The 20,646-nt window shown below is 38.5% G+C and overlaps 1 protein-coding gene across 3 annotated transcripts in view; it reads left to right on the top strand.

Moving 5' to 3' along the window:
• The first annotated feature begins 1,025 nt into the window (after positions 1 to 1,025).
• The window catches only part of TFPI (tissue factor pathway inhibitor), a 41,691-nt gene continuing 22,070 nt past the window's right edge, over positions 1,026 to 20,646 (top strand). Inside the window, exons 1-2 of one of the 3 annotated variants that reach the window (XM_081937151.1) lie at positions 1,026 to 1,621; positions 11,503 to 11,622. In XM_081937151.1, coding sequence (XP_081793277.1) covers positions 1,495 to 1,621; positions 11,503 to 11,622 — 247 coding nt within the window. In that variant the 5' untranslated portion in view covers positions 1,026 to 1,494. Of the gene's footprint in view, positions 1,780 to 11,502; positions 11,623 to 20,646 lie in introns of all 3 variants that reach the window. The other 2 variants (XM_081937149.1, XM_081937150.1) reach the window with 2 other exon arrangements.

Genomic DNA, 20,646 nt, shown 5'->3' with positions numbered 1-20,646 from the left:
AATGCCAATAATATTATGATTAAATGCGAGGCCAGGCACTAAAATGACTCAGACTGGTAAGTCTATGTCTGGCACTGGCTATATGTCATTGACAGAAAGTCACATAATCAGAGCCAAAGATGATCTTATTCAGAAGTCTGACCTAGGGCAACTGTCATTACAAGCTGCTGCTTTGGGGGGATTGTAACTAAGGAGTTTCCCAGGTCCCTGAGTTGTGGGATTCTTTTTACCTTAAAACCATAATTTTCCCTTGCACAAACCAAATCATCATCATCATAGTTCTTTTCTTCCAATGCTTCCCACCTTTCATGATTGTTTAAAAATGCCCATATAGATGCCAGAAAACAGGAGAATAGTGAAAATAAACTCTCATATGACAGTCATCTTTTTGCAGATGACAACACTGCAACCTCCTGAGCAGTCTTCCGTCTGCATGTTTATATTCAATGACTTTGCAACAGCTTGTGGTTTCAAAAATACGTTCCTGCTGTTACCATCTTCAGCGTTTGAGAGTGCTTTTTCTCAAAATGGAACAACTGGACTTAACAGACTTAGCTAAGCAGAACTATGAGGGGGAGGAATGGAAAAGGAATGACGGTCCCAGGTCTTTGTGTCTGGATGAGAGCCAAACCGTCTGCTTTATACAGGATCATATTAGCCAACAACTTCCTTTTTACCCAGTAGTTGCTAGTAACATGCCCTAACAGGAATGAGGTCTGCGATACTCTGATATTATCTTGTTTCTTCGTGGCACAGTTTCATGAAAAACTGCCATTTTTCAGAGCATAGTTGGGGAAGGGGGGGGGGAGCAGGATATTTATTTGAAATAGGAATATGAAGAGAAGAAAATGCTAAACCTCCCCCTCCCCACACAGACACACACATACCTGGCATTATTCCCCCCCCCCCTATCCTGGATTTATTTCATAGTTGCAATTTTTTTTTTTCGTTTTTTTAGGAAAGCCTGCTTTTTTTGCCTAACATTTTTGCCTAGTTCTTTCTAAGTTCATGAGCAGTAGCATTAAGATTCCTACCCATCCTTGAGGAGGCAGGAGCAGACAGCAAAACCAGAAGATTCCAGGTCCGAGTATATGCACGCTTTGTCTGGATTTTAAACATTAAAAATATATCCTGAATATTCTTGTGGAGGGGGGGGGGAAACAGGCGGAAACTTAGTTTTATCCCCCAAAAGACAAACTCTTCTGATAAATGGGGTGGAAACCTTGTGGGGGATTCTATAGCAGTAGCCCAGATCCGAGGCATGCAGAAAACCTATTGCTGAAGAGTCAGTCTCGAGATCAATTTACACTCCTTGTTTGGGGGAAAAAGGGAAGCGGCTAATCAGAGAAGACAGCCTGAAATTAGTCAGAAGGGCTGCTCATCCTGCCTCCCACATACCGAAAAGATTACAGAGAAAGTGCTTCCCTGGAAGGAGAGAGGTGCAAGATAATTTCACAGGAAGATCATCAACATGCTTTGAACCGGAAGCTCTGAATGTTGATCCTTGCCAGGCGAACTCTTTGGGATCCCAAGGTTTTCTGCACGGCATTAAAGGAGCAACTTCAGAGCAGTGTGTTCAGATCCCCCCCGCCCCCTGCCAGCCTGTCTATTGAAAAGTCTGGTAATAAGATCAGGTTATATTCCTCCCCTTGTCTTTTCTGTCCCCGCTCCCTCCACCCCACCCCAGGCCCTGCCTTCTGGAAGAAACAAATACCGAAGCCTTCCTGGAATCTTGTGATAACTTTGGGGACGTTTTGCAGCCCTGCAAGCAATTTGGTGGTAAGGCAACAGCGATGTTCTTTTCATGTTATTTCTCTGGCTGGGTATGCCTTGTTGCCAGATGAGTTTCAGATGTCAGATTTATTGATGTAGTCGAAGTCTGCTTTTGTATGCTGAACGCAAAATTAAAACGCACTGTAATTTAGCTGGAAGGATACCTGAGCAAGGTCAGTGAGTAGTGCCTTCGCAGACCCAAAGTTTTAAAGCAACTAAATGCAGACAGTTGGCAATGTAAATAGGCATATTTTCTATAGAGTATGGGGGGAAATAAATGTTTATATCGTTTAGATTTAGAGCAGTGGTTCTCAACCTTCCCAATGCCGTGACCCTTTAATACAGTTCCTCTTGTTGTGGTGACCCCCAACCATAGAGGAGCGTGTCTCAGTTCCTAAGACCATTGAAAATATGTGTTTTCTGATGGTCATAGGCGACCCCTGTGAAAGGGTCTTTCGACCCCCAAAGGGGTCCCGACCCACAGGTTGAGAACCGCTGATTTAGAGTATTTATTTTCTTGGCTCTGTACATCCACTATTGCCTGCAACATCATTTACAAGAGACATCCTTGGGATTCCTTCTTGTGTATGTTAATGCAGAATTCCATCCCAAGTTAAGGATATGATATTATGTTAAGGATATGATATTATGAAAGACTTATGTACTGAAGAAGCTGTTTCAAAGCAATCTATAAAAGAAAGGGATTTACTCACGTACATATATGTATGAATGGGAACTAAGGAAGAATGTAATAGTTAATCAGCCACTATTTTCGTGAAACAAGTTTTAGTACAGTTGGTGATAGGTTTTGCCTATGCCATTTGTATAAAAGAAAGCTGGTGATAAATAAAAATTTCTCTATGAAACTGGAGGGAAAAGAGTAGGTTTTATGTTGCAATTCTCTTCTTGTATAATTATCATAGAGTTCAATGAAATATACTTGACAGTTTGAGAGAGAAGTTGTTACACTTAGTGGAAAACACAGTATTTTAGTTGTTAACAAGTGCAAGGAAAAGGGAAGAGATGATGTCTATACTGAAAGATGGGTACTGATTTATCAGGTACATATTAAGAAGTGAGTCTTGACTGATAAAACTCAAAGGGGCTTAGGTTTCTATGAATCCATCTCTCCCATTTCGCACCTGTCCAGTTGATACGATTGACAGAAGAAGTTCTGTTGCTTCTGAGGTCAGAGGCTTGTTCTTTTAACATGCAAGAGAAGATCTTGTCCTGATTGCTCCTAGATATAGAAGATCCTACTACTCCCTTGGGAGCTGTGTTTGCCCTTCTTGGTATTTAGAATCTTGTATAGGTAGTATGTCACTTGGCCAAGTTGGAATTGTTAGATCATTTCATTACTTGCTGTTATAATTGCTATTAATGTTAATTTTAATCTATAATCCTGTTTTTATATATTACTTTTGTCCTAAATTGGGTTTGATGCCTTGAGTGCTTCAGGCCAGAAGAGAAAGTAATTATAGAACTCTAATAAATGAAAGTAAACATGTCTTCCCACTAGCCAAAAGGTCGCTATCTCATTTAATCTGCCATTGATTTTGAATCCCTTCAGATTAATAGCCTTGAATTTACTTATTAGAAATACAGTGTTGCTTTTCTGCCTAGCATCCTCCTCCTCTCATTATCTTCCTTATCCTTCCTATAACTATCTCTGGAAAGAATCAAAAGTCAGTTTGGCATTGTGGTGAAGAAACCAGGACACTCTTGAGTACAGTACTAGTTCCACCTTAGGCATGAAAGACATCTGGGTGATTTGGGCCTGTCTTTCTTTCTCAGCCCAATCCACCTGACAGGATTGTTGTTGTGGGCAAAATAGGAGGACGGAGTATTATTAGTATTAATTTCCACCTTGGGTTATTTATAAAAATGATAAAGGCAAGATAAAAACAAACAAATACTTTAAATAACTAAAAGAAATAAAACTAGGACAGCTTGGGGATGTGTCTAGGGAGGAAAAAAGCTGATACAAAAAAACCATGGCATTCGCATAATAATGTCACACACATATATGGATGCCCATAAACTCCTAAATTTTAACATTTGTGGCATATGAAAGTTGCTTTTGCAAACAACCTTGAACATAGCATGCAATAAATATCCTTTGGGTAGCAAATTTCCTTTATTTGATTAAAAAAAGTATTTCCTTTGGTTCAAAAAGTTATTCTTGGTAGGTTTTTTTTTAAGGAAGGGCTAAGAAATGTTAATGTTTGAAGCTCTAAAGATGTCACGCACATGGTCAACATGAGCTATGCAATTTCCTGTGACATTTCTACACAAAATAGAAAGTATATAGAATTATAATATGATCCATTCAAATCTAAAGCTAATTCCCACTCCAGGTTTTCTCTAACTCATTCTAGAGTTTGATTTAAAACTCTGCAAGTATCTACATCTGCACACACTTTTCCTTACTTCTTAAGAAATATAATATTCATTTAAAACTTTATCTCTCTAGAGAAATGAAACACTTGCACAAATAGTGCTTTCCAGGATTCAAATATTTGTCCTGCACTGAAATAAAAACTCCCTAAAGAATGCTGTTGATTTTAAAGTTAGTCTAATATTTAACCGGCATTAAGGCAAGATTCTTGCCTTAGCTAAAACACATTTTAAATCAAAGACTGTTTTCTCATTGTTTTATTTTCTGCAGACTAATTCCTACTGGAAAATGTAGTGGTAAGTTATCTGTGTGGTTGGGTCACCACTGATAAGCCTTATTGTTTCACAAAATAAAGATAGTTTCGTATTACTAATTAGTTACTTTTTCATGTGCCATTATACATTATCCTGTGTCATGATACGATGCTGAGCTATAGAGACACTGAGTATCGTAGAAATTTATATGAACTATAGCTTTTGATTTAACGATAGACCTATCGACATAGATATACCATTGATATAGATATGGATATAGCTATAGCTATAGATACCGATATACAGTAGATACAGATGAAGATATAGAAAGGCCTATAGCTTGGCTTAACGATGGACTTCTGTCCTGAGTGATTACTGTCATATGGGGAACATTATTACTTGTCATATTTGACTGAGACAGTCCTGATTAAAATGGAAACAAGCTTCAGGTTTAGGTTCTTCCTCAGTGAGCTCAATCGGAAATGTTGGTTTTTAAAACTCTGAATCTGTGTCACCCTCTCAAAGAGATCAAACAGACCTCTTTACTTGAAAGTCAGTAATAATATTGAATTTAAGGATACTTTTTTAATAGACATCGCTGGTAGTGTATAAAATTAATTCCTGATAGCTTGTGCTTCTGTGCTCCTGCCTTCCTATACATAGGTTTGGGGTATACTGAGTTAAGTATATCTAGTTCAATATTACTCTTTTCAGCATTCCAGCAATTTTTTCAGGCTTTCCAGCAATTTTCTAACATTTTATGCAAGAGCTTTCCCATCCCTATCTGGAGATGAAAATTAAAGCTTGAGCCTTCTGCAGCAAAGCATCCAATTCTGCTTCTCTGAGCTCATTAGACATTTTGCTTTCAGATGGACAAGGTATATACATCAAGACCAATGGTGAGATTCTGTGGCATGGCTTGGTGAGCATGGCTGGGGAAGGACACTGTAAAATCTCCATTCCCTCCCCACTCCAGGGGAAGGTTACTTCAAAATCCCCATTTCCTCCCGATCAGCTGGGACTTGGGAGGCAGAGAATAGATGGAGGTGGGGCCAGACAGAGGAGGTATTTACCAGTTCTCTGAATTACTCAAAATTTCCACTACCGGTTCTCCAGAACTGGTCAGAACCTGCTGAATACCACCTCTGATCAAGGCATGAGCAAAAGTTTCACACACAAACACACATAAATTGTGTTTGAATGCTAGTCAGACATTGTATCAAATGCACATGGGAATAGTGGGGAACAATCCCAATGTATATTCCAAGTTTGCATTCAGTAAGACTTATCTCTTGTGACTAATGAACACAACTATATTAAAAGACAGGGGACTTTTTGCTAAACCACAGAAACATTTTTTCTAATAATAAAAGATTACTACTAAAGTTATGACATCTTTTTTTCTTTGACAGCTATCTTTGCAGACCTTTAAAAATCTTTCATTGAAATTGCATTCTTAATAACTTCAGCCTTTTATCTCTTTTTGGTTTTTCATTCTATTCTTCCTGTTGTTCCACAGCCACAAAAGTGACTCATTCAAAGTGACAGCCCAGGAAATTGAACAGAAAAAACATAAGGGTTTTGAAGCTCAAAATCAACCTAGGAACTTTTTTAAAAAAATTCTATCCATTAGGAACACACATAGTTAAAATAACTAATGATGTACTTATGCAAACAAGTAAACAAAAATATTTTAGGATCTGGGAAAAGCTGAAGAAAAGATTGTTACAGGTTTGAGAAAGCAAAATAACAAAGGATTATTTATTGCTAAAATAGACTCTCTTCATGCATTCCTATATTGAACATATCTGTAAATGTATCTGTGAACTGTTGTAAGTCGAGGACTACCTCTATTCACTCCTTCAGAATTTAGCACACTGTTCCAAAAGAGTGTTGTAAAGGGGAGCCAGACATATATAATCTGATAAACCAGAATTATATTAACGTTTGGATGGTCTAGTTATTTATCTGTGCTTTCAGATTAAAAAAATGGCAAACGTGTTGTTTTATCATTCAAGCTCAAACAACATTGATCCCTAGCAATTTTATTTTCTAAAAAGAACATGGATACAAATATGCTGAAATTCTACCATAAAGGACTTGGAAGATCACTGCACACAGGCAGAAGATGTTCAGGATTAAGATCTAAAACTGTGGCCCGCTTATTAAATATTTCTCAAGAGAGTAAGCAATGTGGATAATTATTTTCCCAGTTTGTTTTTAAATTAGATCAAGGCATGCAATTCACAATGCAGTGTGATTTGGTATTTTTTATCTTGATTCTTTTCTTTGAAAACATTGGCAGTATGGTGATGATTCGTAAAAGCAAAGAACCAAAAAGCTACTTTGGATAGAGCTTGGTTTCATGTGAGCAAAGTGATGGTCCTAATCTCCCACCTGACTCTTCCTCTCAATGCATTTTCCCACTCCTTATCTTATAGCAAGTCTTTATGCTGAAACTGGGTGGACTGTGAATTGCATAAATCATCTGCAAATAAGATTTGTGATCCAAAACAAAGCCAACAACCATCTTGAAGATTCTCAGTCATCCAGATCATGGGTTTTGTCTCTGTTCTGACCTAGGCTTCCCCAGCAGCACGAAGCCAAGTCCGCGTCCCAATAAACCCCTTTTATTTAATTTACAGTGAATTCCTCTCCAGCAAAGTCTTTCCTCTCCCACAGTTTTTCAGAATAGTTCACAATTACCGACCTTTATCAGGCTTGGAGAGTGGCCAGGCCGATATCTTTCAGATGCCGCAATAGTTGGCAAGAATGCAGGAATGAACTCATTGTCTCCTGAAAACACCCATCCCATTTCGCTCCTCTTTTATTCCCTATGGTAACGGCCATTCACCATCTACCTGTGGCCTTACTCCCAAGTCGTTCCTTAGCTCTTCCCTTCATCTGGCAACTCTGCGCATGCGTGCATTGGGAACAGGCTCCAGATGTTCATCTGCCTCACTGATGTCTGACTCCGAAGGCAGCTGATAACTGTGAGACAGCCCTGGCCCCATCTCTGCCTCTGATGCAGAGCACTCGTCAGAGCCTTCCCCAAACTCAAGGACTGGCCCATGTTCCTCCCCAACCTCCTCACTGTCCAAATCTGCTGCTGGCTCTGCTTGCCGCTGGCGGGCCACAACACTCTCACAGGTGCTTTTTCCGAAGGGGCAGGAAAGGATAATGTTGAGTTCTGCCGAGCCTGGCCAGCAGAGGTTAACAGATAATATTTCTCATATCCTTTCAGGGTTCTGAAAGATTGTAAGATCTGCAGAGCACATTAACCTCAATTTAGTTGGATATCTGAATGTACAAGTCCTGTGTGCCTTCCCTTTGTCAGTTTTTCAGCATTACCAGGTTGTACACCTCATGCAAAGACAGAAAGCTAAAACGAAAACTGGCTTCTGCTTTTGTTTTTATAAAGCAAAAAATTGAAAAAGACACATGTTTTAAAATTGCTCAGTGAAGGAATGTTACCCCAAGTTTTATTTTTAACAATGGTTTATACAAAACAAGGAAGAAGGGAACCACAAAAAGTAATTAATCTTGGAAGCTTCAGTCCCTGTTTCTGTATCTCCCAGATGGTGCAATAAATAGGTCACGTTTCTGAGATTACGAAACAGATGGAAGATTTAAAACAAAATCTAGGTACTTGGTAAACTGAAACAGATAATTATAAATTCTAATGAACAGGAATGTCCGTCCGCCCCGCTCCCCATTTCCTTTTGCTCCATTCCCATAATAAGATTGCATTTAATAGTGTTTGATTTATTACTCAGCTTTTATATTAAGAGTGATTTTTAAAAAAAAGCTTTCTATGGAACCTAGTTTCAGGTTGAATCTACTACTGTATTCATATTGCATAAGCATTTCACATTCTTTGCTGCTTACTAATGTCATATCATTATATACTACTGGCTTCTACGAGACAGGCTGATGATGATCTCTACAATCCTTGTTTCCTAATCCTGAATCTCCCAGGGAATTTCTTGCAATACAGATTGAAGCTGTGATTTAATATCAAACTACTGTTAAATAATAAACCATAACATTAATAATTGGCTGGAACTGTTTCCAAATTAAGTGCTTAGGAATGTTTGTTAGAGAACATTACTTGTGGAAATTTGTCCTGACTCACTTGAAACCACACAACAGATTTCTCCGAAAAGGGAAAGGATTTTACATTATACTATTTCAGTCTGCCTTGTGCAGTCTAGATATTTGATCAAAACATTAATTTTGTGACTAGACTAGATTTTCAGGAAGCAATGAGCAGATTTAAGATAATAAACCTTTTGAAGAAAAAAAGCAATATTTTCATAAAAGTCAATATGATAATTTTACTGGGGGCAATCCTACCATTGATGGTGCTTTACTTTCTCTTCTGGAGCTATTCCTCACCTTGCCCCTGTGTTCTCAAAAACATGGAACAGATTTTGAAGGCACACTTTCCAGAAGAAAGGAGAAAAAGTGTACCTTTTTGTGTAATTTCACTTCTAGGCTTTGTCAAAATCAAATTCATCTAACAGTCTACAGATTTGCTGATGGTGCATTTCAAATAACCTTTCAAAATCTCCATGTTCTGCCACCAAACAATGCAGAGTGCTGCAAATTATAGAGAAAACCTATTCAACATGATAATTTGATCAAAGCTGGACAAAAATAAGTTTTATTGAACATATAAGTTGCATTTAGTGAGATGGGTGGTTACATAAATGTGATCAATACATGTATAATATGTGTTATTATGGGTAATATGTTATTGAACATAATAACATATTAGTATTAAGGTTCCAAAGATAGAAAAATCTTAGTATGCTTCTAAAGAATTTGAAAAAAGATCCAAATAAAAAAGGGATACCCTCAGTCTCAATCTAATAACCAATATCATTGGATTCCTTGGGGAAAAAAAGAAATGTTCTGTTTCTCTCCTTCCAAATTGGACTTACCGGTAATTCTTTCTATTAGAAAATGTATTTATAGAGCATATCAGTATCTCATAAATGTTTATGTTAATTCTAAACTTTTTCATTACCAAATAGATTGTTTTTGTTTTTTGTTTAAGCATACAGGAGACAGACAGGTAGTCTCTCCATTATTTAAGTATAATTATTTCTTGTCTCTTGAAGTATGGCCAAGGTTACAGATACAGGTTTCCTGAGGACAAAGATAAGCATTTTTGTCCTGTTGATAGAGGGGGGGGGGGGGGGGGGAAGGAGAGAAAAGGAGCAGAGACTTATCTTCACATACTTTTGTGGAACAGATTGAATGTGTGTCAGACCTGGAATGTAACATAACCTTGTATGTTATCTCTGCTGTCTATGCTATTCTATGGAATCTTCTCCAACACCAAGTCTAAAAGTCTCAATACTCTTTCTTTTCTGCTTCTTCGAAGTTCATCTTTCTTTTTGACAGAACCTCACATTGCCTGCACAATTCTGATATTTAATAATAATAATAATTTTATTTGATTAGCCGCAACCCTCTCCCGAAGGACTCGGGGCGGCGTACAATCAAAACAGATAAAAATACAGATAAAGACACACATACATACATAAAGAACAAAGACATATACATGTGCATGGAGGAGGTAAACTCATAAGTGAAAGACAATTAAAAAACACAATTTAAAATCCCATTAAATAAAATTACTGAATTAAAAAACCCATCAGGAGCGTTATGAAGTTATGATTGAGCCAGGCCGGCTATTTGGAATAGGTGGGTCTTGAGCTTTACACGGAAGGAGCGGAGGTCAGTAGTGGTCCTAATATCCGGGGGGAGGTCATTCCACAGGGCTGGGCCCGCCACAGAGAAGGCTCTGCTCCTAGGCGCCGCCCCATGGCACTGTCTGGTGGACGGCACCTGGAGAAGTCCCTCTCTGTGCGAGCGGATGGGTCGTAGGGATGTATGGGGCAGAATACGATCCCGCAGGTAACTAGGTCCTGAGCCATGGAGCGCTTTAAAGATCGTAATCAAAACCTTGAAACGCACCCGATATACCACAGGAAGCCAGTGCAGCTCGCGCAGGAGAGGTGTCACATGGGAGTACTTAGTACTCCCCATAATCACCCGCGCGGCCGCATTCTGGACCAACTGCAGTCTCCGAGTGCATTTCAAGGGAAGCCCCATGTATTTGTAAGTGTAGAGGCATCCCTGATATATATTTCATAACTGCTGATTCATTTATACTTTATAGTTGACCCTAAAAAGCAGAGGCTGTCCATCCTGTCTTCATTGCCAATTAAGATGTAAATGGCCACCCCTCTTAAGCATCTCTGGTGGCTTACAATAAGCATAAAACTAATAAATAATCATAAAGACAGTGGTAAGTCTGCTTGTTGTACCTGTTGTCATTAATTTGGTCTTTTTTTTTGCATTTAATCTTAATCTTTTTTCCTCTTAAATTGAGGTCCTTATACAGCCCTTAACTGGTATAAATATAAGTCCTCCTTTATTCAGGAGAGATGTAAATGTATTAAAATGTATTCAACGATAGACTACATTATACATTACTTTGGATGGAAGGGACTGCAACAATTTAAAACAGAGGTATCATAGGTTAAATAGGAATTAGCAGTGGGGTGAGGAAATTGCAAGCCAATATAATGCTTTGCCAATTCCAGGATTAATAGAGAGCACCCAGAATGCATAATTCACCATGAATTGGCAACAATCAATCTGGCCAAATATAAGAAAAAAATAGAGAAACTGGTGCTAATTCAACCCACTTAATTTGTTAGGATTTACCTCATTTGATTAAACTCCAAAGCCCATTTCTTTAGACTCAGTATTATTCAGGATAAGCAGGGACAAGCTTTTCAACTTCCCCTCAGGATGAACAATATTTTTGAGTTAAGCTTCCACAACTCTGGGGCTCATGCCTCCGCATTAAACACAGGCATCATAATAAGTAAGTGTGTGTATCCAGGCCCTTTTTTCTCCTTGCCTGGTGGATGATGATGTGAATTGAACTGTAACACCTTTAAGACCATTTTTCCTTGGCAGTAGAAGGAAGGATGTTTCAAAGCTCTCTTGTTTCTTGCCTTCTGTACTAAAGTTTATTTTCCTTTTCTTGTTTAGAAAAGATGAGCGGAAGGAGGATCAATATGTTTGTAACTGCCGCCTTGTATCTTCTCTTCCAATTTGTCCTTTGCGATGGGGCTGCAGCTTCAGAGAATGAGGAATATGCAGAGATTATTGGTAAGTGCTCTTTTATTTATTCTCACAAAGCTACAGTACAGAGAAATAAATATGTCCCGCGTTTAATAGGGTGTATTTAATGCAATTCCTAATTGTGATATGCATTTTCAAGATGAATGGGTAATCATATTTTCAGCCCTGATTGAATTCCACTGGTTATCATTCATGAGCCTGTTCTGTCTTAATTTGCAATTAGTCTGCAATTTCATCCATTCATACATATGGTTTCGAATGTACTTTTCACAAAATATCCTTTTAGCAGCAAACCTAATTTCAAAGCATATTTTATCTAAACTAAAAGTGTAAATTAATTATGGCAATTTATTTGAGGTATGAAATTCAAAGATAATGTAAATACAGAAGAAATGCTTTTAAAATGTAGTCAAAAACAAAACAGTTTCCATCTTTGGCATTCAAATATATCCTGCTCACTATTGCAATATTTGAAATTACCCAGACAATTCCTGTTACTGTCGAATTTTGTTTGACCAAAAAATAAAAGAAAGAACATTACACTAGGTGTGAAAAGAAAATAGCTGTCAAGTATATATATACCAGGGGCCCAGAGAATGTGTGAAAAAGGTATTATCCATTACTTTATTATTTATTATTTACAAAGCAAATATCACAAAAGGTAGAGGCATTACTCTGACAATAAAGCTGTATTAACCCCAATATTTTGTATGGAATGCAAGCTTTAAAAAATTCCTAGGAATACACAGAACTTGGTTGTAAGGAGGATCCTGACGTATTAATTATGTGAAAGACGCATTTCCTGAAGGAAATGAGTCACAGCCATTGAAACTGCCTCTTTCTTGTAAAGGGTGAAAGTCCATAACTTATTAGCATCATTCCTTGGAGATTCAGCTTGTCTAGCAGGAAAAGCTTTTAGCAGGCGTGGGTGTTGGATGGGCGGCAAGTTGTCAAATCAATCTTATGATGGGGACAAAAAAGAAAGTCATTTTCTCTCAATGCGACAAGCTGTTTTGCCTTGATAATGCTCATCAACAAGAATAATTTGAACAGAGCCTTGTGATGAACTGTATAAATAGAATATAAATAGAATATATAGACACGAAGCATTTCACTTGGGAGACAACAGAACAATCAGCCATAGGAAAGAATACTGAATATTTTTTCCTGTCAAGTCAGCTTATCATAAATAGGTGATCATTTAGTTATGATTGTGGAATTAAAGAGTTGTCATATTCTGCAAGGAAATTTGATTTGGGTGAGTAAAAAAAATGCACTTAGCCAAACCTACATGCACAAGGCTCATTTTAGTAGGAGTAAGAAATAAGGAGTCAGTTTGGTAGTGAAGGTACTGGTCTAGAAACCAGTATACTGAATTGTAGTCCTACCTTAGGCCTGAAAGCCAGCGGAGTGACTTTGGGCTATTCACACTCTCTCAATCCAACCCAGTGGTTATTGTTGTAGTAATAGGAGAAAGAAGGAATAGTAGGTATGTTAGCCATCTTGAATTATTTATAAACAAACAAACAAACATGCTGTGAGTTTCAGTCTTCTTTTATGCCCAAAGCAAGCTAGGTGAGGTTGGATCAATCCCTATCTCTTAGTTTAAGGAAAAAAGCAACAACAAACCACTTTTAAAACAAGTTGACAACTATCCAGACTGATTTGAAGATATATAGATAGTAGAAGAATACAACTTTAAATGATAATAAATTCCTTTAATTCTTCTTTCAAGTCAACCTTATCAAACCTCTTATATGAAGCATCGTTTTTGAAATAAATTCTTCTCCATATTTTATAAGCCTTTAGACAATTCTTTAAGTATTGTTATATATTAATAACTAAGCCCAGTGCAAAATGGGATAAGTACAAGAGGGGGGAAATGAGGAGCAAAACCTAAGTAATTTAACCCCTCAGCTAAATAGAATCTTCTGTGATAAATACAATATTTAGGTTAGGCTAGGCTAGGCTAGGTTAGGTTGGGTAAGATAATACTGTGCTATGTTATGTTATGCTATGCTATGCTATGCTATCCTATGCTATACTATACTATACTATACTATACTATACTATACTATACTATACTATACTATACTATAAGCTGTTTATGCATCACTGTTTTGCAATAAATTTGACTTGGCTTAGCTTAGGCTTTACCAGAACTTTATCTAGCTTTAAGGGATAATTAATAAATGACCCACATTATTTTTCCCGTTAACTACACATCCCTTGGAAAAGGTTAAGAACACAGGAATATTAAAAAGAAATAAACTTTAAAGATAATGCAGTTTACATTTAGTGTAAATTAAATCACATTAATGTTTTGCCTTTCTAGTATTCAGTTCTTTGTTCTTGCCATACGTATATATTGGAGTCTGTTCCTTGCCGTGCCACATAAAACAAAAACACATGTTCAAGCTTAGAAAGACAAATGAAATCGGGTTTGATGCCATTGATGGGAAACTGGAACCAAAACGGGTTTTTTTAGTTCTTCAGAAAAATACTGTATCGGATTTTCCTTCCCTGCCTTTCTCAGAATTGTGAGAAATGATATGATGAGTTTATTCCATTATATCCAGTTTATGGCTGTCATTCTAATCCCTACTGAAATCAAAGGACAAGTTGGGACATCAATTTCAGCTGCAGGAACATTCCACAAGGATAAGCTGCATTCTGGATTTCTTGGAACCTGTATCATTCTGAGTGTGGCTTCCACAATTGCTTTTCCATTAGAGCTCTTGGTGTGCTCCTATTCCATTATGAACAAGGAAAGAGACAAATGGGTAAAAAAATCTTACCTCCCTCTCATAAATTGAATCCTCTCTTGTATTTAGCCCATCCATGAATAACGGATGTTTCTCTTATTGGGCATGAAGTTAATTCCCGAGACATTAGTGGGTAAAAAAACCCATGTAAATATAAGAATACACTTATTTGCCATCATTGACTTTTACTTGTTTTGCTTTTTTGTGTTTATTTTTGCAACCCTTTTTCAATTAGTCATCGGTCAGCTCTAAGAGAAAGGGAAATAGGAATTGAAACAGGTTAGTGTAACACGTAATTACAGGTCTACCATAAACTCCTACTGAAGAGCAGGACACGAATGCCATTTGTACTTTGGCTGCCATCTATATTGGCAATTTCATCTTTCAAGATTGGTGGGGTTTTTTTAAAGAAATTTGCAGGCAATAAAGAGGTTGCCCTATCAATTTTAGCTCTAGTTAGCCAGTGGGTTTTTTGGTGAACAGTCCGTCCCCGACCGTTATTTCTTTAAATTGTTTGCTTTTGTCCATCTCCCCCACATTTCCCCCCTCTGGCTTACTTTCTTCCTGCCATATTCACTGGAAACATTTTATATTTGCAATCCTGTGGTTGCTGATGAGGCATCTCAAGCAGCACAGGATATGTTGTGTGTTCCTCTCCAAGGACCACAAGGGTAGTTTGACCTTATTACTACCTCCCAGCTGCTGTGGAAGCCTCCTTGGGAGAAGTGTGTATGTGTACACGTCGTCCTCTTGTTGAAACTAATGTAGTTGAGCTCGTGATGGGAGAACTGTCACGTATGGAGGAAAAAGTTCAAATATACTGTTCCACTCTCACTTCTGTCCTGCTAGAAATGAGCCCAGTAGAGCATGAGACGCAGTAGTGTGTTTCCTGTGGAATTTCTGCAACTCAGCAAGTATCTTCGCTAGAAAGAAGTCCAAGTCTGGTATATTTTTATTACTGAGGAAATATTGACCTCTTGTATCTCCCATATGTTTAGAAGCCTTTGATTCCAAAAAGGAAATCTCTAATGTTTGAAATAGAAACAAAGACAGCTGCACTTCACGCGGTGTATAAATAATGTCAAATACAATGGAAAAACTAGGATGTTGTGGGGTGTTTTTTTGTCATTCCCAGAATGGCTAAGAGTAAGCATACTCTTTGTGCCTTAGGGGCCAACATAACTAGTTTAAATATAGCTTTGGATGAAAGATTAGGAGAGCTTCTATCAAACGGTAAAAATAATCTCCAGTGTTTTGTCATATTTTTTTCCATTATGTTGCTTCTGAATTTTTTGACAAAAAATACACCACCAGGAAATTAAAGAAAAAAAATCTACTTCATACTCACAGATTTTACTATCTGGCGATACCTTAGTGAGGGTGAGGGAAGCTGCTTTCTCTTCTTTTTCTTCCCCTGAACACAAAGAAGAAAGAAACTAAGATGCCAAGATATGCCAAGAATCAAACAGAAGAACAAATCCTTGGATGGAAAAAAAAACCCATTAATTCTCTTCCTTCTGTGTAAATTATTACACATGTAAAAGCTAATGGAAACCTCCCAGTACTGTGTGCAATTGCACCATTTATTGGGAATGTGTTAACTATTAAAAACACCAAATGTGGAAAATGGAATATATATTTTAAGGGGCTACAAAAGCTCTTGAGAATAGAAGACCTTGCCTTTGATTTGCATTTATTTGGCTCAGATTGAGGCTTCCTCTAAACTGCAGATAGCCTTTTGCTGTACCGAAAACAGTTTTTCCACTAAAGAATGATATTGTTGGATTCCACTTAATAAAAACGAGGCATGTTTTGCAGTAATAATGATGTAAAATCATTAACTTTGCCACACTGACAGGGCATTCAGACATATGAGAATCTCTCCGATCTATTTTACACAAGGTCATTTCCATGTCAGTCAAGCTCACTATAAGATAATAAGTGTCATACGGGACAAACCCAAGTTAACTGTGGTGAACCACAAAAAGATTATTCAACAACGGACTCAATATGCAAACAATATCCACCCACCCCACATGTACACATAGACATTTTCACATGAACATAGTGAATCGAGATTTGATTGTTTTTAAACTCAGGTTTTTAATGTCATTTAATAATTGTTGAGATATTTAAAAAAAGAATTTTCTTTTTCCCAGTTATACATGATAGATAGCACTAAGCTCCCTTTGTTCAATGGCTTCCTTCTCCCTGCCCTCCTTCTCTTTGGGGCACTGAAATTTGTCCCATCCTTTCTACTAAACAATTTATACTTTTATCTCCCTCCCTGGTCAGAGCAGAGGAAAAGAGGGACGCAGATGGACCAGCTTTAGGCCTCTCCCAATCTGGCCTGGCCATTTTGGGGTGGCGGAGAAGTTTTCTGGCTCCAATCATAACCATCCCCATTGACAGACAGGAATGATCTAAACCAGGGATCAGCAACCCACAGCTCTGGAGGGATGTAGCTCTTTCATCCCTCTGCTGCGGCTTCTGTCGCCAGTCAGCACTACAATTTTGAGAGGAGCTTCCGGTTTTGGTGGGAGAGCAGGGCACGCTAGGAGGTGACTCTATAGCAAGGGGTGGGTTTTCCGGTCAGCTCCACAATTGATAAGGCTTTTGGTTAGGACAGGTAGAGGAAAAAGGACGCTGCACTAGGAGGAGACTCTCTGGTGGGGAAACGGGACTTCCGGTTGGCTCCAGAATTGAATGAGGGGTTTCCGGGTAGGACCTTTGCGGCTCTTTGAGTGTTTAAGGTTGTCGGCCCCTGATCTAAACCAAGCATTCCCAACCCCCAGTCGATGGACTGACTGGTGCCAGTCCATGGCATGCCAGAAACTGGTATGCACAAACAAGCGAAGCCCCATCCGTGGGATGCAGGCAGCACACAAAACCATCACCCCTCTGGTACATGGAAAAGCCTTTCTCTATGAAACCAGTCCCTGTTGCCCAAAAGGTTGAGGGATGCTGATCTAAACTGATAGCAACTGCAAGGAAGAAAATAATCAGAATGACCTCCTGTGGACAGTCCTAGGATGGGATCAGGGCAGGGGAATAATTCAAGAGGAACTTGTTTAACAAAACAACAGTTTTTTGGGGTTGTATCTAGGATCAGATTAGTTTTACCCTGAAATATGCAGAGCCCTGATTACGGCTCCTATCACGTTGGGAGGGGGTGGAGTCTGAATTCAGCATTGACTGGGTGTAATGATGCAATGTATCCCCATGGTCATGTGATTTACATTCAGATGCTTGGTAACTGGTTCATATTTATGACGGTTGCAGTGTCCCGGGGTCATGTGATCCCCTTTGGTGACCTTCTGACAAGCAAAGTCAATGGGGACACCAGGTTCACTTAACAACCATGCTTCTAATGTAACAACTGCAGTGATTCAATGAATAACTATGGCAAGAAAAGTTGTAAAATGGAGCAAAACTCATTTAACAAATTTCTCTGTTAGAAATATAAATTTTGGACTCAATTGTAGTCGTAAGTTGAGGACCACCTGACAAAGCCGCTTGGGAACAATTAACTTCTGAAAAGTGGGAAAAATTTCTTGCTCTTAAATTTCACAGCAAAAGAACCAAAAAATTAAAATATCTCTGCCTACGGATGTGTACACATGAGTATCTTTTCCAGATTTTGCATTTGCACTAAAAGGCTGCCAAGCAGTCGGGGGGGGGGGGGGGGGGAGAGTGACTCCTTTAAAAGAATAGGCTCCTTAAACATTGATTACGTCTTATCTCATTTTTTTAAAAAAAATATAGATCTATATCATATTGTTATTTGTAATCTTCAAAGGAAATGAACAAATGAATAGTGTGTGTGACACTTCGGATTTGTAACTTCCAGGGAACTTTGATGTTTAATTTGTCACTTCCAGGGAACTTTGATGTTTAATTTGTAACTTCCAGGGAACTTTGATGTATAATTTCTGGGCAGATGCTGCCCCCTAGAGATCAGTTATGCTTCTTTAAGTCTCAACAATACATAGTCAAGTGGTTGAATGAAGCTATACAGTACATCTAATGAAGCTATACAGTACATCTACATAGGGATACATAGGGATGTATAGATAAAATAGTGTCATTTAAGAGATAAGCTAATACTGAACTTTGTAATAATATAAACATATATAGACAATGTATGCTATATGTAGCATAAACATTCAGTCTTTTTTCATGCTAACTTGCAAGTGAAAAAATATTGTACCAATGAACTACTTTTCAGCAGTTTGCTCATGGTCAGTGATATTCTTGTTTCTTTTTATAATTACATCCTATAATAATAAACATAGTAATTATGCTTTCAATGGAGAGGGAAACAAGTATTTTTTTAAAGCAAGGTTGAAAGGGGTACATGTTCTTTGAATTGATAAAAAGAAAGGTTATAGTATAAGCAATAGTTATATAAAGAACATCATAGTAAGAAGAGTGAAATTGCTGATCTTCCATCCAGGAAAAGAGGTTTTAGGCTCTTCCAGTGTCTTGATAAGCTCCCAGTGTATGGCCAGCAGTTTTAAGCAAACGAAACCTTTCTCATTCCTTTGGTGCATTTGGTAAGGTATCTTTGTTTAACTATTGCTCTTGAAAAACTATATTGGAACTAGCTACCAATATATTTATTTATGGGATAGGTATAGTGAAAGACTTTGCAAACGCTATTATATGCAGCCTCCCCAAACAGCAAATATAAGTGGGGTTACAAACTGGGCTCAGGGCCGCTTGTGCATGCATATCTGAATAGCTGATAGTACTTTTCCATGCTTTATCTTGCAAGTAAGCCGGCACTGGCTGATGCAGGCAAACCCAGAGTGATTTTTTACTGGGTCCTTGCTTTAGATGAGTAACCTCATGGCAATTTTTTAAAAGCAGGAGCATTGTCAGAATGGGTTCCTAGTCTGTCTGGAGCAGTAATGTGCAGGCAGGGGAGGCACAGCCTCACCACTGTCATCATGAAAAGAAAAGAAAAAATGTAAAAGGAAAAAGGCGAGAGCTGAGGTCAGGCTGAGCCATTTGCTGCCTTACCGTGGATGACTCTGCTTAACTGTTCAAAAAAGCCTCTAAAAAAAAAGCACCCTCTACTATGAGGCAGGAGAACTGCGTGCCTCATCTAGTCTCACTTTAGGCGTTTTATGATCACTCGAGCAGAATTAAGCAAGGGTTAAAAGCCTAAAAATTCCTGATGTGGGGGGGGCATGCAGTTCTCCTGCCTCATAGTAGAGGGCGCTCGTTTGGCTTCTTCAGAGGACCAAGAGCAGAGTTGAAATCCTCTCTGAAACAGCTGGAAAAGGTACATGTGGGTCGGAGGGAGGGGGAGGAATTCAAACTTCACCCTCCTGGTACGGGACTTTAGGCAAAGGCTGGAGGGAAGGACTCTGGCTCGCTTGTGCTCTCCCTGGGGTGTAGTTTGATTGCAGGCAGAGCCACGTTGCCTTTTCAAACCTGTAATCAGTGAAGCTGGGCTGGATCCTTCCGGGGCTGGGGGAAAGTGTGTGTGCTCCAGTATAGCTCTTTGACTGGCTTCCTGCCTCCTCCTGTGGTCTCCTTGCTGGTGCTCTTTCCTCCAATCCAACTTTGTGTGTGTGTGTGTGTGTGTGTGTGTGTGTGTTTGTGTGTTTGTTTGTTTGAGAGAGAGTGAGTGAGAGAGAGGGAAGGGGGTAGGAGAAATAGTCCAATCCAACGTGTGTGTGAGAGAGAGAGATGGGGGGGGAGGGATGGAGAGAGGGAGGAAGAAGGGGAAGGGAGAAGAAAAAGAAAAAGAAAGAAGGAAGCTTCTTTCGCAAAGGAGAAAAACAAATGCTGTCACTTTAAATCGGAACTGAGCATGCCTGGCTGTGGAATTCTGGGAGTTGAATAAATAAAATTCAGATTGCAGACTAAATGCCAAATTAAGCAGCTGCTCTCTTTCCACTAAATAAACTAAAATCTGGATTTTAGATTCAAGAGTTTTACATCCAGTAGATTTCTTTTACTTTATGACACTGCCAGATTCTATATGAATTACAGTTACAAGTTTGTTTGTTTGTCAAACATGTACAAGATAACAAGTATAGGTATGAACATAAACATGAACAAAGGAAGTAAATACAGATAAATGGGGACAATAAGACAGGGACAGTAGGCATGCTGGTGCGCTTTTGCATGCCCCCTTTACGGACCTCTTAAGAATGGGGTGAGGTCCATGGTAGACAGTTTGAGATTGAAAATTAATTGTTTGTAGTTATTTTATTCCCAGGGCAATCACACAAACTCATTTGATTTTAGGGTATAATGGTACTCCATACAT

This window comes from Natrix helvetica, assembly GCF_964273705.1.
Source record: "Natrix helvetica genome assembly, chromosome: 1".
Lineage (NCBI taxonomy): Eukaryota > Metazoa > Chordata > Lepidosauria > Squamata > Natricidae > Natrix > Natrix helvetica.
The sequence above is the reverse complement of the archived record's forward strand: the minus strand, read 5'-3'. Positions and strand labels throughout refer to the sequence as shown.